This window comes from Hyperolius riggenbachi, chromosome 1, assembly GCF_040937935.1.
Source record: "Hyperolius riggenbachi isolate aHypRig1 chromosome 1, aHypRig1.pri, whole genome shotgun sequence".
In the NCBI taxonomy this organism is placed as follows: Eukaryota; Metazoa; Chordata; class Amphibia; order Anura; family Hyperoliidae; genus Hyperolius; species Hyperolius riggenbachi.
Window position 1 is genome coordinate 642,168,312 of NC_090646.1, and position 25,751 is coordinate 642,194,062.

The window sequence follows — 25,751 nt, forward strand, 5'->3', positions numbered from 1 at the left end:
GCTATACCCCCGCAGAGCTGGCGACACGCAGCGTGTCGCCAGCACAATGTTTACTCTAGCGCTGTCTGTCAGCGCCGCTCCGCCGCCTCCTCCGCATCGCTGCTACCCGCCCTCGTCCCTTCCCTCCCGCTGATTGGAGGGAAGGGACGAGGGCGGGTAGCGGCGATGCGGAGGAGGCGTGGGAGCGGCGCTGACAGACAGCGATAGAGTAAACATTGTGCTGGCGACGCGCTGCGTGTCGCCAGCACTGCGGGGAGTTTAGCGGCGAGCAGGGGGGTCTTTGACACACACGAAGGGGCAACAGAGGCTGGTGTTAGTGTGCCCAACCAGCCTCTGTGCCCCACTTGCGTAATACAAGGCCACCTCGGGTTCTCTTTAAGGTCATGCCACAACATCTCAATAAGATTCAGGTCAGGACTTGGACTAGGCCGCTCCAAAGTCTTCATTTTGTTTTTCTTCAGCCATTCAGAGGTGGATTTGCTGGTATGTTTTGGGTCATTGTCCTGCTGCAGCACCCAAGATCGCTTCAGCTTGAGTTGACGAACAGATGGCCGGACATTCTCCTTCAGGATTTTTTGGTAGACAGTGGAATTCATGGTTCCATCTATCACAGCAAACCTTCCAGGTCCTGAAGCAGCAAAACAACTCCAGACCATCACACTACCACCACCATATTTTACTGTTGGTATGATGTTCTTTTGCTGAAATGCTGTGTTACTTCTACGCTAGATGTAATGGGACACGCACCTTCCAAAAAGTTCAACTTTTGTCTCGTCGGTCCACAAGGTATTTTCCAAAAAGTCTTGGCAATCATTGAGATGTTTTAAGAAAAATTGAGATGAGCCTTAATGTTCTTTTTGCTTAAAAGTGGTTTGCGCCTTGGATATCTGCCATGCAGGCCGTTTTTGCCCAGTCTCTTTCTTATGGTGGAGTCGTGACCTTAATTGAGGCAAGTGAGGCCTGCAGTTCTTTAGTTGTTGTCCTGGGGTCTTTTGTGGCCTCTCGGATGAGTTTTCTCTGCGCTCGTGGGGTAATTTTGGTCGGCCGGCCACTCCTGGGAAGGTTCATCACTTTTCCATGTGTTTGCCATTTGTGGATAATGGCTCTCACTGTGGTTCGCTGGAGTCCCAAAGCTTTAGAAATGGCTTTATAACCTTTACCAGACTGACAGATCTCAATTACAGTACTTTTGTTCTCATTTGTTCCTGAATTTCTTTGGATCTTGGCATGATGTCTAGCTTTTGATGTGCTTTTGGTCTACTTCTCTGTGTCAGATAGCTCCTATTTAAGTGATTTCTTGATTGAAACAGGTGTGGCAGTAATGAGGCCTGGGGTGACTACAGAAATTGAACTCAGGTGTGATAAACCACAGTTAAGTTATTTTTTAACAAGGGGGGCAATCATTTTTTCACACAGGGCCATGTAGATTTGGAGTTTTTTTTCTCACTAAATAATAAAAACCATCATTTAAAACTGCATTTTGTGTTCAATTATGTTATCTTTGACTAATAGTTAACGGTTTTTGATGAGCAGAAACATTTAAGTGTGACAAACATGCAAAAGAATAAGAAATCAAGAAGGGGGCAAATAGTTTTTCACAGCACTGTATATATATCCTTTCAATGGTATAGCAATAGGGGAGGCAGAGGCTGTGACCGCACTGGGCCCTTGGACTAGAGGGGCCCGCTAGGGGCCCTCCTTCATCCATCTTCTCAGCTTTTCATTGGTGCTATGCTGGTATATGGGCATTGAATAGTGGTAATCCTTCACAAACTGTTTCTTTAAACTTAATAGGATGGTTAACAGATTGCCTGCAAATATCAGACTACATGTAAGGACCCTTATCCCTGAAGAGCCTAGAACAGCCTGCTTTTACATGCTTCCCAAGATCCACAAAGAGGGAAACCCTGGCAGGCCCATAATCTCAGGGAGCGGAACTCTTACAGAGAACATCTCAGGGTGGCTGGAAAACATTTTGAAACCTCTTGTCTGTAAAAGACCCAGCTACTTACAGGATACCACCCACCTCCTGAACAAACTGTCAGCCATCGGCCCAGTACCTGAGGGAACCATACTGGCCACGATGGACGTGGAGTCCCTGTACACGAACATTCCCCATGATGATGGTATTGCGGCCTGCTGTAAATATCTTCAGGGTCAGGGAATACCTGTAAAGCCTATTACTGGACTGATCAAATTCATTCTCACTCATAATTATTTCACTTTTGGACAGGACCTCTATTTACAGCAGATGGGCGTGGCAATGGGTTCGCGATTCGCTCCACAGTATGCAAATCTATTCATGGCCAAAATCGAAGAGGAATACCTCAATGCATGTGGCATAAAACCCTTGGCCTACTTCCGCTTCATTGATGATATTTTAATCATCTGGTCCGCAAGTGAGGATGATCTTCTCCAGTTCCACAGGAACTTCAATGCCTTCCATCCTACAATCAAATTGAAACTTACCTACTCTCACACAGAGATTAACTTTCTGGACACCACCATATACATCAGGGGTAACAACATACAAACCTCTGTGTATCGCAAACCTACAGACCGTCCCACATACCTAAGATATGACAGTTTTCATCCCAGGCACATTAAGAACTCTATAATTTACAGCCAAGCTATAAGGTACAACCGGATTTGTTCTGACAGGATGGACAGAGACAAGCACCTGGATCACCTTAAGAACACTTTCATTAAACAAGGTTACAGTCCTCCCATGGCTGAGGCCCAAATCAGGGAAGCCAGCAACATCCCCAGGACTGAACTCCTGAAATATAAGCAAAACCAGAAAGAGGAACGTGTCCCTTTGGTTGTCACCTACAACCCACACCTGGAAATCTTAAGGAGGATTGCTAAGGAACTTCATCCCATTTTACACAAGGATCACAGACTGAGAACGATATTCCCTAAACCTCCACTCTTGTCATATCGGCAACCACACAATCTAAAACAGATGATTGTCAGGAGCTCTTTGAATAGGCCTCAACAAAACGGAACATCACCCTGCCGACAAAAAATATGTGGGACCTGCAGACACATTTACTCCACTGACAGGGTAACGATACCAGGTTCACAACAGGAGTACAGAATACAAGGTAAATTTTCTTGTGGGTCCACCAATCTGGTATATCTAATCATGTGTGCTAAATGCCCCAATGTTATGTACGTGGGAGAAACTGGACAAACTCTGCGCAAACGTATGAATGGACACAGGCACACTATTAATGATACCAAATCTGGGCTCCCAGTTGCTACACACTTTCGGTCCAACGGACACAGCATGGATGATCTTCGTGTCACTGCCCTGAAGGGCGGCTTCAAAACGTCAAATGACCGATTAATAGCAGAAACAAAATTTATAAATTGTTTCAAAGCTGTGCAGAAGGGTCTGAATAAGGACAACAACTTTCTATATTGGTATGAGATTGATGATATATGAACTGTCTCAGCCACCCTAGCTGAACTTGTGAACTAAGAATTTACGATACCTCTGGGTCAATCCTAATACCAGGTCTGTGAGCAATAAAGTAAACAAGGATCCTTATCTTACCCCATTTAGATGGTCTGTTTGTATTAAGGCATCTTAATGATGTATTTATGCTTGAAAAAAATATCTGTTTTTCCTTTTGATGTTGCATGTATATAAGCTGTCTGTACCACCAGCTTGCAAACTAACAGGATATAAACCTGACGAAGGCTGCAAGGCCGAAAGCTTGTTTATTCTTATTCATTTGTAGTTAGCCAATAAATGGTATCATCCTGATTTAAAACTTCTTGCTTTTACTGATGGCTAACACGGTACAATACCCTACTGCTAATCTAAATACAACTCTCTCACACTGCAGCTGTCCTTAGTAGGATCCATATCACTAGACTGCTTGGGGTCCCATGTAAAACTAACACTGGGGCCCCAGGCTCCTTGCTTGTGCCACTGTATCCTACCATATTATTATTACATATTTCAATAGAAGTGACATCTTCTTCAGCACTTTACAGAGTACACAGTCATGTCACTGACTGTCCTCAAAGGAGATCACAGTCTAATCACTACCATAGTCATAGTCCAATGTCCTACCATATTCTTATAGAATTCTACATAGCTAATGAGCCTAGGCTAAACATCACTGGGAGGGCGAGGCTACATTCAATATACAGCAATATATAGATATAGAGGGTGTTTCTGATGCGGAATCCAGGAAAATGATTGTAGAAGTGGATATCCTGAATATGTTACTACATTCTGCTATAGTATATGTAACTACAGAGCCTCCTAAATCCATAACACCATAAGAAGCCAAGTTTCAGGGCCACCAGGAGCTCTTTAGCATAATGGTGACAATAGAACCTTGATAAGGTGACCCTCGTTGTTCTGAAACATTGGCTTCTCATAGCACAATGCATATAAATCCATCACTCTGTACATATGGGAGGGCCGACTACTGGGTGTTATTGCTGTCTGTATTGCTCGCTCCAGACAGGCACCCACCTGATCCCCACAAGAGGAACGTGTGTGAATTATTAAACGGAACAGCAGGGAAAGGTGGCAGCGCTTTCCAAAGCAGGCTGCATCTGAATGACTACCAGCATAGTGTGCAGAGCCTAATTATAGGCAGGGCACACATCCTGCATTCAAAGCAGATGCACCAAATAAACATTAATGGAGGATGTTAGCTTCCAGGACAGTTTGCAACCTTTACTGGACCCTTCCACCGCGATGAGGCCAACCTTATGGAAGGGACCCTAACCTGTAACTACGGTTATTACCAAAGATAAGCAGGATACGCTGCCACTTTTTCTAAAAAAAAAAAAAGATACCTAAGAAGGGGAAAGCCGATAAGTCCTCCAGAGATTTCACGTGTCGTCCTCACCGCTGCCACCCTCTGGAAGATCCTCTTCCTGAACGAGCGCGGTCGTGCTGAAATCGTGCAAGCATGGCCCCACCTACGCAGCAGCACGGAGCCAGTCATGTGTGAGTGGCTTCAGCTTACTTTGCAGGTGCAGCTACACTCGTACAGGCGCAGTACCACTGCACTCGTGTGTGAAGAGGAGCTCAGCCCGGATTGTCAATCTGACAAACTGTTGTCAGATTTCTTTTGGGGGACTGAGAGCAGCAACAGAGATTTGGAGAGTGGAAAAAAATCAAGATTAGGGAACAGCACAGTGATGTAGAGCTTAGCACTGTTGCCTTGCAGTGCTGGGTCCCCGGTTCTCATCCCAGCCAGGATACTATCTGCACGGAGTTTGTATGCTCTTCCCCTGTCTGCGTGGGTTTCCTCCGTGCACTCCGATTTCCTCTCACATCACAAACATATAGGTAAGTTAATTGGCTTCCCCTGTAAAAAAAATTGTCCCTAGACTACGATATATACACTACATGATACATTGACACATGCAGGGGTGTTGCTAGGATCCTAAGATATCCGGGGCACTTTTGGGCCCTCCAGCCGGAAAATGAGTGTGGCCACACTCCAGGATGTGGGAGTGGTCATGGGCGGAGCCAAATTTACATCAAGTTAACAGCAGTCTAAGTAGGCCTGCCCAGCAAAATGTTGGATGAAGCCCCCTTTTCTACTGAAAAAAATAAATAAATAAGCATATCATATAAATAGGCAGTGTCACTTAAAGAGACTCTGTAACATCAAAAAGATCCCCTGGGGGGTACTCACCTCGGGTGGGGGAAGCCTCCGGATCCTAATGAGGCTTCCCACGCCGTCCTCTGTCCCACGGGGGTCTCGCTGCAGCCCTCTGAACAGCCGGCGACAGACCCAACTGTAATTTCAATATTTACCTTTGCTGGCTCCAGCGGGGGCGCTGTGGCTGCTTTCGGCTCGGAACTAGACGGAAATACCCGATCTCCATCGGGTTCGCTCTACTGCGCAGGCGCCGGAGACTTGCGCCTGCGCAGTAGAGCAGACCCGACGACGATCGGGTATTTCCGCCTACTTCGGAGCCGACAGCCACCAGATCGCCTGCGCAGGAGCCGGGAAGGTAAATATTTACGTCGCCGCTGTACGGAGGGCTGCAGCGAGACCCCCGAGGGACGGAAGACGGCGTGGGAAGCCTCATTAGGATCCTGAGGCTTCCCCCACCCGAGATGAGTACCCCCCAGGGGACAGTTTGATGTTACAGTTCCTCTTTAAAGAGAAACTCCGACCAAGAACTGAACTTTATCCCAATCCGTAGCTGATACCCCCTTTTACATGAGAAATCTATTCCTTTTCACAAACAGACCATCAGGGGGCGCTGTATGACTCATATTGTGGTGAAACCCCTCCCACAAGAAGCTGTGAGTACCGAGGTACTTCTGGCAGTTTCCTGTCTGTGAACCTTGTTGCATTGTGGGAAATAGCTGTTTACAGCTGTTTCCAACTGCCAAACTGCATGCAGCAGCTACATCACCTGCCATCAGTAAAAATGTTACCATGTGATAAATGTCAGAATGTAAATCAGGGATTTAAAATATTTTACAATGAGCAAACACTGACTAAATCATTTATACATTTTTTATTACATTATTTTCACTGGAGTTCCTCTTTAAACATAACTAGGCAGGTTATCTGGCAGTTCTCCATAGCATTCCCTCACAATGCTCCCACAGGCCTCCTACTAAGCCACCACAAATCCCAGCATGCCCCATAGAAGAACCACAGCTCTCACCCAGCATACCCCCATTGATGCACCACAGCTCCCAGCATCACCGCCATTGATGCACCACCGCTCCCAGCATCACCGCCATTGATGCACCACAGCTCCCAGCATCACCGCCATTGATGCACCACAGCTCCCAGCATCACCCCCATTGATGCACCCCAGCTCCCAGCATCACCGCCATTGCGGCACCACAGCTGACTCTGTCTGGGGGACATCCGGGGCACCCCAGAATAGATCCAGGGCACGTGCCACTGATCTTTGGGGCCAGCAACACCCCTCAACATATGACTATTTTAGAGATTAGATTGTGAGCTCTCCTAAAGGATCAGTTAAGTGACAAGGCAATACTCTGTACAGCGCTGCGGAAGATGTCAGCGCTATATAAATACTAAATAATAATAGATTACCCGAGATTTGCACTTGGGTACACTATTTGACACACACAGAGATAAGCAGCGATACCTGCGGAGGACCGGTTGGAGTGACAGGCGAGTCGTCCTCTCCTCGGCTGAGCTGCTGGATACGATGAGCCACTGAGGCCCCCAATTCCTTTTCCAACACAGAGACTGGGCAGGCCTGCAGAGCGCAGACGCTGTCCAATCCCAGGGCTTCCAGACGCTGGGCGGTCCTGTGACCAATGCCTGCATAGACAGAGGACAGGTTTACTTTTCAGAAATGTGTATTATTAAACTTTATTTATAAAGAGCCGACATACACTGAGCAAATATATAAACGCAACACTTTCTGTTTTGCTCTCATTTTGCCTGATCTGAGCTCAAAGATCTGAAACATTTTCTACATACACAAAAGACCCATTACTCTCAAATATTGTTCACAAATCTGTCTAATGCTAGGCATACACGGGTCGATCCGGCGGCCGATTAGCTGCCGGATCGACTCCCGCCGCGTCCCTGCTTGTCCGCACGTGTGCCCGGATCGATTCCCGCTTGTCCCCGCCGGCGCTTCTTATCTTCCGCTCGATTCGCCGCTATTGTCCACCCGCGGGTATCGATCGCGAAATCGATCCCCGCAGTGATCGGACACATCGGATATTATCAATCGAGCCATCAGCGGCTCGATTGATAAGGAACAAACTGACTGTGTATGCCCAGCATAAGTCTGTGGTAGTGAGCACTTCTCCTTTTCTGAGATAATCCATCCCACCACATGGGTGTGGCATATCAAAGTGCTGATTAGACAGCATGAATATTGCACAGGTGTGCCTTCAGGTAGCCATACATCAGGCGACTTGGCGGCCGATTGACCATCGGATTCGATTATTATAATTGAATGAAAATCAGTGCCGCCACGTGCATGCTCGATCGACAATTTTGTGCCGAAATTGGTTGCAAGATGAAAAGCCGACTTGTTAAATTGTGCGGACAACGGTAACGTCTGCAATATCGGGATGAGTGACGAACGCAACGAGACCCCCGACGCTGTCCCCCCTAATGTGTAATGTGCCCCCCGGGGCCCAGTGCACTATACATTATCTGTCCATGACCGCTGGCTCCGGGCAAACTCCTTGCTTCATACACGCGCCCCACATGGTTGCCGAGGTGACAGGGCCCACGTTACTAGGCGACCAAATGAGGCACATGTATGGATACGCAGCAATAAGAGGACAAGCGGCGGACAGGTAATGTATATAGCACCAGGCATGGGGAAACTCACATTAGGGGAGCGGCGAAGGTGGCACATAAGGCCGATTCCAGATAAGTTTCAGCATGAAATTGATCAGGAATCGGCATGCAGTGTATGGGCATCCGACAGATCTCTCTCTAGTCAGATTTGATCAGAGAAACATTGTCTCTTAGTTGAATCTGCCCATCATTGCTAGATGTATGGCTAGCTTTAGACCGGCCACAATAAAAGGCCACTCTGAAATGTGCAGTTTGAACACAGCACAATGGCCTTTTTAAAGAGACACTGAAGCGAAAAAAAATATATGATATAATGAATTGGTTGTGTACTATGAATAATTACTAGAAGATTAGCAGCAAAGAAAATATTCTCATACTTTTATTTTCAGGTATATAGTGTTTTTTCTAACATTGCATCACTCTATAATATGTGCAGATTACACAACACTCAGCATTCAAAATGAGTCTTTCAGAGCAGTCTGTGAAGTAATGACCTCTCCTCTAGCAGAGGAAAAGTAAACAGTTCAATTACAGTTGAGATAATAAAAGTCAGATAACAGCCCTCTCCAGGACTAACTTAGTCGGAGAGCTTAATGGCTTGTTTGCATAGAGATAACAACTGGAGTTTCTCAACTCTTCCTGTACTGGAAACAATTAGACTGATGTATCTGATCTTAATGTTTTTTTTCTTAGCTGTACTACACATACAAATCATAATATCATCATTTTTTTTCGCTTCAGTGTCTCTTTAATCTGTGCTTGGTAGGGAAGCATTGTCAGTCAGTGCTACCTCACTGATGTCCCAGACTCCCAGGCACTAGCAGGGTAAGCAGTGCTGTGTTTCCATATTTCTGGAAACAGGACACAGTTTCTCTGAAATCCAGAAGTTCCAATTATGGCTTGGAACATCCGCAGCTGCGAAGTGGTTATGCGGTACATCACATGCTCATGGAAGCCAATAGAAAGCTTCTAATGTGATTGACATGCACAACACACCCACGGCACAACCACAGTGTGAAGTCATGAGGCAGCCCTTGGTACACTGGAAATGTGTTTGTATATAAAAGAAACCCCTCGTTTACTGGGTACACTCGCTCTCTGTCTTACATCTCAACTTAAAGAGACACCGAAGCGAAAAAAAAATGATGATATAATGAATTGGTTGTGTAGTACAGATAATTACTAGACCATTAGTAGCAAAAAAAATATTCTCATATTTTTATTTTCAGTTATACAGCTTTTTTTTTTTATAACATTGCATTATTCTCTAATATTTGCAGTTTACATGCTACTCAGCATTCTAACTGATTTTTACAGGACAGTGAACTTTTGACCTGTCCTGAACTGTTCTCTGCAAAAGAAAAAACAATACAGTTAAGATCAGGGCTGTGGAGTTGGAGTCGAGGAGTCGGAGTCAGAGCAATTTTGGGCACCCGGAGTCGGAGTTGGAGTTATGGTTTCATAAACTGAGGAGTCGGGAGTCGGATGATTTTTGTACAAAATCCACAGCCCTGTTAAAGTGAACCAGAGACGAAGCACTCTCATGTACCATTAGCATATATATCAGTAGGAACATTAGAGAAAACACCTACCCTGCTCTCCATTTCATCCTTACTGCTAAAAATGTCTGTTAACAGCTGTGATAAGAATCCCGGACTGAGCATTCAGTCTGGCTTTGCCGGGAATGATTATAGCTGAGTCATTATAGAAGAGCCACAAGGGGGCAGGCTTGGGCTTGAAAAGACAGACTCAGCTATATTCATTCCGTAGCAAAGCCAGACTGAATGCTCAGTCGGGGATTCTTATCAGAGGTGATAACAGTCAGATTAAACAGAGATGAAATGAAATAAAGAGCAGATTATGTGTTTACTGTCACGTTCCTACTGATTTATAAGGTAAAATACATGAGGGTACTTCGTCTCTGGTTCTCTTTAAGTATTAGACTAAGGAGACAGAGTCAAGGAGTCGGAGCCATTTTGGGTACCCGGAGTTGGAGTCGGAGTCGGAGTTTCATAAACTGAGGAGTCGGAGTCGGAAGATTTTTGTACCGACTCCACAGCCCTGGTTAAGATAACAGCCTTCAGAACACAGAGCTCTCTGCGACTTCATGGAGCTCAATGGCATTTTGCATAGATAACAACTGGAGATTCTTAACTCTCCCTGTACTGGAAACAATATTAGACTTATTTCTCTGCTCCTAATGCTTTATTTCTTAGCTGTACTACACAACCAAATCATTATATCATATTTTTTTTTCCACTTCAGTGTCTCTTTAACTTTCTTCTTTGCTACACGTAGCCTAGATTGAGTTTCCTCAAGCTGAACCTAGGTCAGTTGCCTAGTGGTGACTTGCAATGTAACGCCAAGATCTGCAATGATGTTCATATTCTTGCTTTGCTGATGTAATGAGAAATGCTGACGATATGCACCTTATATTTCTGATTGAAGCCAATACATTCCCTCAACTGCTTGAGCACGTCTATTGTCTTCATCGATATGTGCTACAGCTGTGAGAATGCGAGTGCTGTACAAACACTGCAGATTTGGGCGCAGCCGCCGCCATCATAGGCCGTAATAGAAATTATGGCTATAGCGGCGCACAGTTATTTGGGCGTCGTCAAAAAGGCGGAGCACAAATGATTACAAAAAACACTGCAATAGCTGGAAGCCGAATTACATCATTCCCCCACTATCCATGGCGGCCTGGAGGGGGAATAGTAATTAACGCCACCGGGACTTGTGTAGGAGCAGGGTGAGCCGTTTATCTGCTTTACCCTGTGTCCAAATCTCCTGGAGGCTAAATCATAGGTATGGGTTAGAATGTAGCTAAGTGCAGTCATTAGACTGCTGGTACCCAACGGTGGATTACCAAGGGCAACCACTTAATCACATTCTTTCAAGCAGTTCACCTTCTGTTTTTCAACAGCGACCTGTTGTGGCCCGAGGAAGCAAAAGTGGGCATATGTTGCCGAATGGCACACTGACAGTACTTTTTACCCGCTGAAGCTCATTAGAGGTCTGGGGCTCATCATTTCCTTACAGCAGGCAGTGCTGACCGTTCCATTTACTTTAAATAGCTGGCCTGGATAGGGATGATTCTTTTGTTTCGCTTTAGTGGTACCTGGAATTTTGCCCACATGGGGGAGGCTGTTGATCAGGAGGCCGCTGCTTTCCGGTAACAGAACGGTTTGTTGGTTGGGTTTGAAGGTGCCGGACACCAGCTTGGAGAGCAACTTGTTCCCCGCTATTCCCGCACAGCCCGTGAGGCCCAGCCTGCTGTGTACCGCTGCCCGAATATCAGCCGCGATGTGAGAGCCAGCGACCAATCGTCTGTGAGTCCCATCACTGCCGTCCACCGCTGCAAAGACAACACGTCATCAGTGACCCAAACAACACATCGCTTACATGGCAACTGCACCCATCTTCCTGTACAGTTTGAGCATTATTCAGGAATTTCTTGATAATGCGCCCTGTCTCCACAGATCTCCTTACCCAACATGCACTGTAACAGGAAGTGAGGAAATGTGGCATAATCTCAAAAGCAGGGACTAGGGAATGTTAATGAGGTGCAAATAACTCCGAGTTGATGCAGAAGTAAGCAAATTTTGTATGCAAATTACTGCAGCTTGAGAATAAACCAATCACATCCAGCTGAGGTAAAATTCTATTTGTCCATTTTAAAGATTCATAAATTTGCATAATCCTGCATCAACCCAAAAGTATTTGCATCTCAATGACCATCCCTAGCAGGGACCCAGTGATCCCAATCTATAATTTATTAAAATAATTTTTAAAAAGTAAACATGTACGCCTATTGGCGGCCACTTATTTGCCACCAATGGGCTGGCGGAAAGTGGTTAAATAGTAGAAATGCTATTTACAGCAATCTTTCATAGCTTATAATTAAAGGTAAACCACCATTAAAAGATTAATCACAATAACTGGTATTAAGTAGCTAGATTGTTCCTATTTAACACATTGCAGAGAAAAGTGACAAATGACAGCTGCTGCACTCAGTAGTAAAGGGTTATATCTGCCTCTGCAGGTCTCCAGACAGATGTTTGTTTACACTAGAGGGTCAGGGAGGGGAACCGCTGACCACTTCACAAAGACTGACAGAGAGGCTTGAAGGGGTTTTAGTATTGCAGCAATGCCTCTGAACAAGATTGCCTTCTCACTCTGATTGTTGTAGACATGTCCGACCACATCCAGGCCGCCACCCCTTTGCTGATCTGCTTCCTGTAACTTCTTGTCCACCAGTTCTGTGATATCCATAAAGTTCTCATCGAAGCCCAGCCTCTCCACCTTCACACTGATCTCCTCCAGCAGCTCTGCAGCAAAACAAAATATATCAGAAGAGGCTGACACGTAAAATGGATCAGGCAACAAAATTTGTGTAACATTTATCTATTTTACGCAGGTGGTGAGTGCTAGAGCCTGTTTATAATGTCAATAAATCACCTGTTAATTACCAGGTCAGGAGCCCAGCTGCTGTCACCTCCTGCACTACTGAATGCCTGTGCTACACGCTGCACTGTTATGTGCATATTTAATTACCGTAAGGCAGGGGTGTCAAACTCTAATACAAAGTGGGCCGACATTGAACACTGGAACCTAGTCACAGGACAACCTTAATGTCTACTGGCCACCTTACTCCCTTATAAAGTTCCCTGGTGTCTAATGGCCCCCCTCCAACCCCTATACAGTTTCTTGGTAACTAGTGATCCTCCCCTCCTTCCCTTTAAACAGTTCCCTGGCGTCTAGGGGTCCCCACCCTCCCCTATTTAGTTCCCTAGTGTTTAGTGCTTTCCCGATCCCCCATATGACTTCCCTGGTGTTCTAGGGCTTAACCTCCAATATAGCTTCCCTGGTGGTCTAGAGTGGGCCAAACATAATGCAAAGTGGGGAATAGAGTTGGGCCGAACCTCCGATTTTAGGTTCGCGAACCGGGTTCGCGAACTTTCGCGGAAGGTTCGGTTCGCGTTAAAGTTCGCGAACCGCAATAGACTTCAATGGGGATGCGAACTTTGAAAAAAAAAAAAAATTATGCTGGCCACAAAAGTGATGGAAAAGATGTTTCAAGGGGTCTAACACCTGGAGGGGGGCATGGCGGAGTGGGATAGATGCCAAAAGTCCCCGGGAAAAATCTGGATTTGACGCAAAGCAGCGTTTTAAGGGCAGAAATCACATTGAATGCTAAATGACAGGCCTAAAGTGCTTTAAAACATCTTGCATGTGTATACATCAATCAGGTAGTGTAATTAAGGTACTGCTTCACACTGACACACCAAACTGTTCACTGAACAGAACAGGTATGCAGTGGCGGGTTCACTGAACAGGTATGCAGTGGCAGGATCAATGAACAGGTATGCACTGGCAGGATCACTGAACAGGTATGCAGTGGCAGGATCAATGAACAGGTATGCACTGGCAGGATCACTGAACAGGTATGCAGTGGCAGGATCAATGAACAGGTATGCACTGGCAGGATCACTGAACAGGTATGCAGTGGCAGGATCAATGAACAGGTATGCACTGGCAGGATCACTGAACAGGTATGCAGTGGCAGGATCAATGAACAGGTATGCACTGGCAGGATCACTGAACAGGTATGCAGTGGCAGGATCAATGAACAGGTATGCACTGGCAGGATCACTGAACAGGTATGCAGTGGGCTGAGGGCTCACTGAACAGAACAGGTATGCAGCCAGGAAGAAGTTAAGCCTAACTAATCTTTCCCTATGAGAGACTGCAGCAGCTCGCCCTACTCTCACTAATGCAGGCACACGAGTGGCCATAACGGCCGCCGCTGCCTGCCTTATATAAGGGGGGGTGGGGCTCCAGGGGCTAGTGTAGCCTAATTGGCTACACTGGGCCTGCTGACTGTGATGTAGAGGGTCAAAGTTGACCCTCAGGTGCATTATGGGGCGAACCGATTTTTTGCGAACTTTTGCCGCAAAACGTTCGCGTGCGACACCCGCACGCGAACCACCTAAGTTCGCGCGAACCACGTTCGCCGGCGAACCGTTCGGCCCAACTCTAGTGGGGAAACCACTTGGGTCCAAATGTAATGCCTCTGAGGGCAAGATTTGGCCCCCGGGCTGGAGTTTGACATAAATGCCATAAGGCAAAAATTAGAAAGTCTCTGGTTTAGTAGTTCAGAACTTCTATAACAGAGACTCCATTATTGGCGTGACTCCATCAGAACAGGAACTTGAATCCCAACAGTATTCATCAGCTGCAATATTCTATCTATATGGGTTCTCTGACATCCCATTCCCCCATGTTGTGCAATTTGAACAGTGCAATCAAACTGCACAATATCAAGGATGCGCATCGCTGGAAAGGACCTACGCAGTAGTCACCGACCCTGCCGACCAGAAAGTAGCTTCGGAGGGTTGGTACAGAGTAACGGAGGGCACCAGAGGAGAAGGGGAGCGGTGGGAATGAGGAGAGCCTACTCCACATGCCTGTTCCCCAGTTTTGAAATCTTTTGGACTAAGGTATCCTTTAAGGTCTGTCTAGCAGTTTCTCACTGTGGGGTGATAATTTGTGCTATTTGTCAGTGAGAGGAGGGAAAGTCATTTTGGTTGCACTTTCTAACTTTTACTAACAGAGAATAAATTCAGTAATCAGCGTTACTTCTTACACTGGCAAACCCCATGCACAGGTAAGCATCAGACAGCGATGACATGTTGCACCCTCCCCCCGAACAAGGCTGCGAGCTATCACTGACCAATTCTGTGTGAGCCTTCGGGAGGCTGAATTGTGGTCAGAGAAAAACAGTGCTATTGATTGATTATTAGGTTATTAACACTGCTACATGAAAGGAGACAGACAGAAAATGTTAAATATCTGTGTCAATTGCGGTGCAGCTATTGCTGTAAATGCAGTAAGAGTACCTGTGACCTTGTAGGACATCTCCCGGTAGTGAGTCAGATCCTCCCCGCTGACCAGCACCAGCTGTGGGCAGATCTCTTTAGCTTCTCGGATGCTTGAGCACTTGTTGAGGCCCAGTCTCCTAGCCTCATAATTACAGGTGACCAGGAGGTTTTTCTGCTGGACTCCTGTTCAAAATGTAAGAAAGGTATTGCAACTGTTTTCTGAAAAGTGCAGCAGACATCTCCTATAAGTGCTAAGACATGAAACTACAACAAACATAGCTTCCGAAACAGCAGGTCAGAAAGTCCATCCTCTCTTTTCAAGATTTGCCTACATAACAGGCTTTTCTTTACCGACATTACTGAGCAGAGGGATGAGGCTGAGCTTGCTTTACCTCCCCTCATTTCAGGGGATTGCATCATATAAAGGTACATGAGTAATCTGGCCTCTGAACGTCATCCCTTCTCTAGACGCATCTCTGAATGTCATCCCTTCTCTAGACCCGTCTCTGAGCTTCATCCCTTCACTAGACCCATCTCTGAGCTTCATCCCTACTCTAGAACCGTCTTTGAGCTTCATCCCTTCTCTAGACCCGTCTCTGAGCTTCATCCCTTCTCTAGACCCGTCTCTGAGCTTCATCCCTTCTCTAGACCAGTCTCTGAGCTTCATCCCTTCTCTAGACTCGTCTCTGAGCTCCATTCCTTCTCTAGACCTGTCTCTGAGCTTCATCCCTTCTCTAGACCTGTCTCTGAGCTTCATCCCTTCTCTAGACCTGTCTCTGAGCTTCACTCCCTTCTCTAGACCTGTCTCTGAGCTTCATCCCTTCTCTAGACCTGTCTCTGAGCTTCATCCCTTCTCTAGACCTGTCTCTGAGCTTCATCCCTTCTCTAGACCCATCTCTGAGCTTCATCCCTTCTCTAGACCTGTCTCTGAGCTCCATTCCTTCTCTAGACCTGTCTCTGAGCTTCATCCCTTCTCTGGACCTGTCTTCTGAGCTTTATCCCTTCTCTAGACCGGTCTCTGAACTTTATCCCTTCTCTAGACCTGTCTCTGAGCTTCATCACTTCTCTAGACCCATTTCTGAACATCATCCCTTCTCTAGACTAGTGTCTGGGCTTCATTCGTTCTCTAGACCCGTCTCAGAGCTTCATCCCTTCTTTAGATCAGTCTCTGGGCTTTATTCCTTCTCTAGACCCGTCTCTGAGCTCCATTCCTTCTCTAGACCTGTCTCTGAGCTTCATCCCTTCTCTAGACCTGTCTCTGAGCTTCATCCCTTCTCTGGCCCTGTCTCTGAGCTTCATCCCTTCTCTAGACCTGTCTCTGAGCTTCATCCCTTCTCTAGACCCATCTCTGAGCTTCATCCCTTCTCTAGACCTGTCTCTGAGCTTCATCCCTTCTCTGGACCTGTCTTCTGAGCCTTATCCCTTCTCTAGACCCATTTCTGAACATCATCCCTTCTCTAGACCTGTCTCTGAGCTTCATCCCTTCTCTAGACCTGTCTCTGAGCTTCATCACTTCTCTAGACCCATTTCTGAACATTATCCCTTCTCTATACCAGTGTCTGGGCTTAATTCGTTCTCTAGACCCGTCTCTGAGCTTCATCCCTTCTCTAGATCAGTCTCTGGGCTTTATTCCTTCTCTAGACCCGTCTCTGAGCTTCATCCCTTCTCTAGACCTGTTTCTGAGTGTCATCCTTTGTCTAGCGGCCTCACCTCTGAGTGTAATCACTTGTTTAGACCCACCTCTGAGCATCATCTCTTATCCAGACCCACCTCTGAGCATCAATTTTTGTTTAGACTCATCTCTGAGCATCATCTTTTGTCTAGCCCCAGCTCTGAATGTAATCTTTTGTCTAGACCCGCCATTGAACATCTCTTGTCCAGACAAACTTCTAAGGGCCCGTTCTCGCCTGAGCGGGAATCGCGCGATTCCCGCTCATGGTAAACTGCTAGCGGTTTTACGAAAACCGATACACATAGTAGCAAGTGGCAGTGTTCTGACTGCCGCGTTTGCAGCAGTTTGGCGGCGATTTGCGATCGTGATTAGCGTGCAAAGCACGCTAATCGCGATCGCTCCAAAACCGCCGCAGTGTCCAGTGATTTTTCTGCGTTAATCGCGGGAAAATCACTCCCGCAAAATGGTTTTGCGGTTATAGGTGTGAACTAAATGGAATTTGTCTAGACCCACTACTGAAAAGCTCGTCTCGACCCGCCTCTGAGCGCCATCTCTTCTATAGACTTGCCTTCTGAACATCATCTCTTGTGTAGAACCATGTTTTATAGCCCCACCTCTAAGTGTAATCTCTTGTCTAACTTTACCTCTGAGGAGCCTTTAACATCGAAGCAGTGCAGTATTTTTTCTTCTGCATACTCGAAGCAGGAAGTGACGGCAAGCGCACGTCACTTCCTTCTTGCCCGTGGCGTGGTGTTCCCTGAAGGCCTGCTTTTGATGGTGCGATGTGGTGCGTTGGCCACGAAGCACCGCATCGCTGCTTTCTGGTGTGAAACCAGCCTAAGTGTAATCCCTTATCTAGACCCACCTCTGAGTGTAATCTCTTGTCTAGCACCACCTCTGAGTGTAATCTCTTGTCTAGCACCACCTCTGAGTGTAAACTCTTGTCTAGCACCACCTCTGAGTGTAAACTCTTGTCTAGCACCACCTCTGAGTGTAAACTCTTGTCTAGCACCACCTCTGAGAGTAATCTCTTGTCTAGCACCACCTCTGAGTGTAATCTCTTGTCTAGCACCACCTCTGAGAGTAATCTCTTGTTTAGCACCACCTCTGAGTGTAATCTCTTGCCTAGCACCACTTCTGAGTGTAATCTCTTGCCTAGCACCACTTCTGAGTGTAATCTCTTGTCTAGCACCACCTCTGAGAGTAATCTCTTGTTTAGCACCACCTCTGAGTGTAATCTCTTGCCTAGCACCACTTCTGAGTGTAATCTCTTGCCTAGCACCACTTCTGAGTGTAATCTCTTGTCTAGCACCACCTCTGAGTGTAATCTCTTGTCTAGCACTACCTCTGAGTGTAATCTCTTGTCTAGCACCACCTCTGAGAGTAATCTCTTGTCTAGCACCACCTCTGAGTGTAATCTCTTGCCTAGCACCACTTCTGAGTGTAATCTCTTGCCTAGCACCACTTCTGAGTGTAATCTCTTGCCTAGCACCACTTCTGAGTGTAATCTCTTGCCTAGCACCACTTCTGAGTGTTATCTCTTGTCTAACACCACCTCTGAGTGCAATCTGTTTAGACCCGCCTCTGATCATCATGTCTTGTCTAGTCCTACCTCTGAGTGTCATCTCTTGTCAAGATCCGCCCACGAGTGTCATCTCCTGTCTAGCCCCACCTCTGAGTATAATTGCTTGTATAAACCCGCCTCCGAGTGTCATCTTTTATTTTAGACCCACCTTTGAGGGATGCCTCTCATCTAGATCCACCTCTTGTCTAAACAATTCTCTTTACGCCTCATCACCTGTGTCAGATACATTCCCAGTATAATGAAAATAACAGGGAGCTCAGAACACTCCCAGTTTCAATTTAGTGATAGTGATTTTAAATGACAGAAATGATACAGAGATCTGTTTTATTTAATCTCACAATGCTTTGTTTACCTTTTGCAGGATGGAAAAATGGTAAAAGGAAAGAGAAACTGTCCCTAATCCTACAGCTACACATGGCATCTTTATATGCATATTTGTCAGATGTATGAAGACGATACAACGACCCTAGAAGATTATTACCAAGAGGCTTATCCCGGAGCTCTGGGTTGCGGATCATCTCCACCTGTGCATAGAAGCAGTCCATGTCGAGGTGCATGATGACCCTTCCGATGGTGGAGTCACACTTCACTACTTTCCTGGTAGCTGCAGAAAGCAGAGGGGTTCAGTGTTCAGCTCATTAGAGACCAATGTCAACTTAATACTCAAATAAAAAGACCTATGAAAACTTTTACTGTAAGCCCTGCATGAACCCTTCAGATCCACCTACGGGTTTACTAAAAAAGTTCTAAGCCTTAACAAGGATGAGAGGGGGGCATGAGCACATGCTATATACCATTAATAATCCTACCTATGTCTATACCCCCTACCACACATTGAGCGCAATTTGCAAGTGAGGGCACAGAGCATGCATGTCTAAGTCCGGCCCGGGGGCCAAATGCGGCCTACTGAGCCTTTTGGACAACAATCGTAAAAACATTTAACTAAACGACGAGTGACCGATATCGGGTTGTCTATCGAATTCAACTGGCAGATCAATTCAGATGACTATTGGGCAGATATCACACAAGTTGTGTGAAAAGTAATGCACGGTTTTCGAACAACATAATCATTGGGAATATTGGTGGTGATATAATGTACAATATGGATATGGAGGGGCAGTGTTATAATGTACAGTATGGCTATGGAGGGGCAGTGATCTAATGTACTGTATTGATATTAAGGAAGATGGGCAGTGATATAATGTAAACTATAGATATAGAGGAAGGAGGGGTAGTAATATAATGTACAGTATGGATATAGAGGAAGGAGAGGCAGTGGTCTAATGTACAGTATAGATATAGAGGAAGGAGGGGTAGTAATATAATGTACAGTATGGATATAGAGGAAGGAGGGGCAGTGATCTAATGTACAGTATGGATATAGAGGAAGGAGGGGCAGTGATCTAATGTACAGTATAGATATAGAGGAAGGAAGGGTAGTAATATAATGTACAGTATGGATATAGAGGAAGGAGAGGCAGTGATCTAATGTACAGTATGGATATAGAGAAAGGAGGGGCAGTGATCTAATGTACAGTATGGATATAGAGGAAGAAGAGGCAGTGATCTAATGTACAGTATGGATATAGAGAAAGGAGGGGCAGTGGTCTAATGTACAGTATGGATATAGAGGAAGGAGGGGCAGTGATATAATGTACAGTATGGATATGGAGGAAGGAGGAGCAGTGATCTAATGTACAGTATGGATATAGAGGAAGGAGGGGCAGTGATCTAATGTACAGTATGGATATAGAGGAGGGCGGGACAGTGATCTAATGTACAGTATGGATATAGAGAAAGGAGGGGCAGTGATCTAATGTACAGTATGGATATAGAGGAAGGAGGGGTAGTAATATAATGTACAGTATGGATATAGAGGAAGGAGAGGCAGTGATCTAATGTACAGTATGGATATAGAGGAAGGAGGGGCAGTGATCTAATGTACAGTATGGATATAGAGGAAGGAGGGGCAGTGATCTAATGTACAGTATGGATATAGAGGAAGGAGGGGCAGTGATCTAATGTACAGTATGGATATAGAGGAAGGAGGGGCAGTGATCTAATGTACAGTATGGATATAGAGGAAGGAGGGGCAGTGATCTAATGTACAGTATGGATATAGAGGAAGGAGGGGCAGTGATATAATGTACAGTATGGATATAGAGGAAGGAGGGGCAGTGATCTAATGTACAGTATGGATATAGAGGAAGGAGGGGCAGTAATATAATGTACAGTATGGATATAGAGGAAGGAGAGGCAGTGATCTAATGTACAGTATGGATATAGAGGAAGGAGGGGCAGTGATCTAATGTACAGTATGGATATAGAGGAGGGCGGGACAGTGATATAATGTACAGTATGGATATAGAGGAAGGAGGGGCAGTGAGCTAATGTACAGTATGGATATAGAGGAGGGCGGGACAGTGATATAATGTACAGTATGGATATAGAGGAAGGAGGGGCAGTGATATAATGTACAGTATGGATATAGAGGAAGGAGGGGCAGTGATATAATGTACAGTATGGATATAGAGGAAGGAGGGGCAGTGATATAATGTACAGTATGGATATAGAGGAAGGAGGGGCAGTAATATAATGTACAGTATGGATATAGGCGAAGGAGGGGCAGTAATATAATGTACAGTATGGATATAGAGGAAGGAGAGGCAGTGATACAATGTACAGTATGGATATAGAGGAAGGAGGGGCAGTGATATAATGTACAGTATGGATATAGAGGAAGGAGAGGCAGTGATATAATGTACAGTATGGATATAGAGGAAGGAGGGGCAGTGATATAATGTACAGTATGGATATAGAGGAAGGAGGGGCAGTGATCTAATGTACAGTATGGATATAGAGGAAGGAGGGGCAGTGATATAATGTACAGTATGGATATAGAGGAAGGAGGGGCAGTGATATAATGTACAGTATGGATATAGAGGAAGGAGGGGCAGTGATCTAATGTACAGTATGGATATAGAGGAGGGCGGGACAGTGATATAATGTACAGTATGGATATAGAGGAAGGAGGGGCAGTGATCTAATGTACAGTATGGATATAGAGGAAGGAGGGGCAGTGATATAATGTACAGTATGGATATAGAGGAAGGAGGGGCAGTGATCTAATGTACAGTATGGATATAGAGGAAGGAGGGGCAGTGATATAATGTACAGTATGGATATAGAGGAAGGAGGGGCAGTGATAGAATGTACAGTATGGATATAGAGGAAGGAGGGGTAGTAATATAATGTACAGTATGGATATAGAGGAAGGAGAGGCAGTGATCTAATGTACAGTATGGATATAGAGGAAGGAGGGGCAGTGATATAATGTACAGTATGGATATAAAGGAAGGAGAGGCAGTGATCTAATGTACAGTATGGATATAGAGGAAGGAGGGACAGTGATCTAATGTACAGTATGGAAGGGGGCAGTGATATAAGATGTAGAATGGGAGGGGCAGCATTATAAAGTATGATGTGGAAAGTGGTGGGTTGTGCGATAAAGTACAGAAGGGGAGGAGCTTAGTATTACAGCATGCTGTAGAGTGCAGTATAGGGACCCTGTACGGATCCTCCTCCTCCCGGGACAGCCAGTCTGTCTCCTCTTCCTCCTCCTCTCGGGGGGACTCCATGTCTCTGGGAACCCCTCTGCCAGCCAAGTACACAGAAGCAGCACAGCGGAAAATGACTTCCTTCCTCCTGACACAGACAGCAACAAACTCCGAGCTGCAACCAGCAAACTCTTCCGTGCGTTCCACGCCTCTTCCTCCTATCCAGCTATGACCAGCAGCTGCCGACAGAGGGCGCTGCCCCGTGTAGAATGTTGATGTATTGCCAAAGCGCCACTGCAGCACTGTTATGTGGTCGGCAGGTGACGCTGTCCGCACAGACGCTGAGGAGCTCATACTGGCGGCAGGGGTCACACTTGTCTTTCAGTTTCTACACTTTTCAGAAAACTGAAAGACAAATGTGACCTCTACCTTACAACAGCTAATGTAATTTATAGAGAAAACTGACAAATTGCGCAAGATGTCAGTTTTTTTTCTGCATGCGAAATCTGCATTAAAGTGTGACCTAGCTCATTGATTAACATGAGTTCTCAGTTGAAGTCAGTTTTTCTGTGCAGAAAACGCGTACGAAAGCCGGTAAGTGTGACCCCTGCCAGTTTGAATCAATTCAGGAGCATTTGCCAGATATCTGTGACAAATAGTTTCCTTTTGGAAGATACACTGTTATATCCTGAATTCTAAAAAAAAAAAAAAAAAAACTACTGCTTTTTAATGTTAATGCAGCCAGCATGCCCGCAGTTTTGTAAAAATGTATCTGGAGTGAAATTAAGGGAAAAAATGCATACTTACCCTAAATGGGGGAAGCCTTTGCCCCATCTCCCTCCAGCTCGCTAATATACCAGCATTTGTTGAATAAGTTTGTGTGACCACACTTCCATCTGCAGGCGCAAGGCGGCCCACACCTTTGCAGTAGCACGGAAGGAAGCACTCTGGTCTGTCTTCCACAGGGCCGGATTTACCATAAGGCACTGTAGGCACGTGCCTACAGGCGCCTCATCCTGGAAGGTGGCTCACTCCCCTCCCAGAGCGCCTCCCTCCCTCCTTCCCTATGCAGATTCCTTAGTAAATGAGAGGTTACTCATCCGGGTGTCGGCATTCAACTGACAATCGGGGGCAATGTAATACTGAGGGTACCTATGGCTACCTTATGCTAATGGACACGTGTAGTTACCTATGACAAGCAGGGAAGTAAGGGAGAAGTGACAGCTGGAGCAGCCAGCACATTTGTGGTGCAGTTTGGTGGGGTTTGTAGGTTCAGGGAGGGTGAAGGCAAAGATGCCAGGAGATCTGTGCCTATAGGCTCCTGTGATGTAAATACGTGCCTGGTCTTCCGTGAATGAGCGGCTCCATGCTACTGTACAAGAGTGAGCTGTCAGTGCGCACCCACATCCGTGTACAAGCGCCACTGCGAAAAAAAGAGGGTCCGGGTTATTAGTGGTCGGCTCAAGAAGGATCGGAGAAACCTCAGGAGGATCAAGAGGCTTCCCTCTAACTTTTTGATTTTAAAAAGTCACAGGTTTGCTTTAAATAGGGGCACCAAAAGTCTTTTTCCATTGGCGTAGCAATAGGTGATGCAGAGTTTGCGTCCGCCCTGGGGCACCTCCCTCAACCACAGTATTACCGGTAACTCTTTATTAGTCCTGTGCTGGTTATATTGACTTCGATTGATGCTTTGCTGCTCCCCATCCCCGTCTTGCAAAGGTTCTGGTTTTGTACCAAAGTATTTGGAACAGTGTTCTGAAAATTCGTAAGCTCATTCCTTCAAGTACTGAAAATAACAATGTGTTGTGGTAATACTAACATGATGGGCCTCATTGACTAAAGTATGGTTTTTTTTTCATAAGACATTGCCTTTAGGCTCCCTGCACACTGCAAATCCGTTTTGCGATTCTGGTTCCGATTTGCAATTCCGATTTTCCCTGGATACAATCAACAGAAAAACAGAGGAAAAAACGCAGCATGTAGTAACGATAAAAAATGGGAATCGGATGTAAAAACTGATTAAAAATCGGAATCTGAATCGAAATCGCATGCAGTGTGCAGGGAGCCTATAAGAGGAACTGTAAGGGCTGGTGCACACCGAGCGGCTTTTTGGGCGTTTTCAGATCCGCTTGCGGCTGCGGATCTGCTTGGTCAATGTATCTCAATGGGGTGGTGCACACCAGAGCGGCAGGCGTTTTGCAGAAACGAAAAATGCCTGGGTGAGGCATTTTTTGGATTTCTGATGCGTTTCTGCCTCAATGTTAAGTATAGGAAAAACGCAACCCGCTCTGAAAAACGGCACTTCAGAGCGGTTTTGCAGGCGTTTTTGTTACAGAAGCTGTTCAGTAACAGCTTTACTGTAACAATATATGAAATCTACTATACTGAAAACCGCAGCAGCAATCCGCAAAACGCTAGCAAAACGCCTCATAAAAATAAAAAAAAGCGTTAAAAAATCTGCTAGCATTTTGCGGATCTGCTAGCGGGTTTTGGTGTGCACCAGCCCTTTCCAAGGATTGGCCTTCATCCCAATCAGTAGCTGATAACCCCTTTCACACAAGAAATCTATTCCTTTTCTCAATTAGATCATCAGGAGGTGCGTATGGCTGATATTGTGGTGAAACCCCTCCCACAGTGTGATGTCATGACCATGGTCCTGACAGTTTCCTCTCTCTGAACCTCATTGCATTTTGGGAAATAACTTATTTTTCCAACTACCAACAACCAGTATCTCTCTCTCTGTGCATAGAACTCTGTGACAAACATTCCGTACAGATCACCTGGGAGATGTCATCTTCACCATTGACAAATGTCAGAATGTAAATCAGGGAGAGGAAATATTTTGCATTGTCTGATTTTTTTCAAATACTTCCGAGTTGTCTCTGCATTCTCCGATTGGTCCAATGCTATCGAGTTCTGTGATTGGGCAATAATTACTGAGTTGTGGCTATGCAGTATTTCCACAGAAATCTGATTTCCGACTTCGGATTTCCAAGTAATGGTTTTTTTGGTCATTTTTTGCATTCTCTGATTGGCAAAATACTTGCGTGTTATTACTTTCTGCACTCTCTGATTGGTCCAATGCTTCCGAGTTCTGTGATTGGGCTAAAATTACTGAATTGCAGTAATGCTGTATTTCTGCACAAATCCGATTTCCCAGTTTCAATTTCCGAGTTCTGATCGGATATTCGGATTTCCGATCGTAAATTCAGAAATTTAAATTCAGCAAAATCCGAGTGAGCATCCCTCCCGAGTATAAAAAGTGTGCTTTTACTTATCTGGGATTTTTTTCAGCCCCCTGTAGTCTTGAAGGCCCCTCGCTTTCCTGCTGTACCCCTTTATTGATCAGCTGACCACCCCGGATGCTGGTCAGCTGAGTCCCGCACTGCCGTGCATGCTTTGAGTCCCGCACTGCCGTGCATGCTTTGAGTCCCGCACTGCCGTGCATGCTTTGAGTCCCGCACTGCCGTGCATGCTTTGAGTCCCGCACTGCCGTGCATGCTTTGACCCAGTTGTGCGCCTATCAAAACAAGCTCCTGTAGTTGGCAGTATTCTGCACATGCGTAGTTATGGATCTTGGAGAACTGTGCAAGCTCAGAAGGCTCCTGGCCAGGGAAGGGCAATTGAGGAGGTGCACTGCTGCTCATTGTGTCAGCGTATGCGCAGTAGTACATGACCCAGCTGACCAGCAGATCACGCACAGGACAACAAGGGACCTTCAACACTACAGGGGGCCAGAAGAAACCC

General features: G+C 45.8%; 1 protein-coding gene across 1 annotated transcript in view; it reads right to left on the minus strand.

Moving 5' to 3' along the window:
• LOC137530774 (DNA polymerase iota-like) overlaps window positions 1-22,216 on the minus strand; it is a 31,668-nt gene extending 9,452 nt beyond the window's left edge. The window contains exons 1-6 of the mRNA XM_068251337.1: window positions 21,986-22,216; window positions 18,929-19,051; window positions 15,209-15,373; window positions 12,485-12,637; window positions 11,428-11,664; window positions 7,126-7,304 (exon numbers count right to left, since the gene is read on the minus strand). Of these exons, the coding sequence (XP_068107438.1) occupies window positions 7,126-7,304; window positions 11,428-11,664; window positions 12,485-12,637; window positions 15,209-15,373; window positions 18,929-19,051; window positions 21,986-22,085 (957 nt within the window). The 5' untranslated portion in view covers window positions 22,086-22,216. The remainder of the gene's footprint in view (window positions 1-7,125; window positions 7,305-11,427; window positions 11,665-12,484; window positions 12,638-15,208; window positions 15,374-18,928; window positions 19,052-21,985) is intronic.
• Window positions 22,217-25,751: the final 3,535 nt, after the last annotated feature.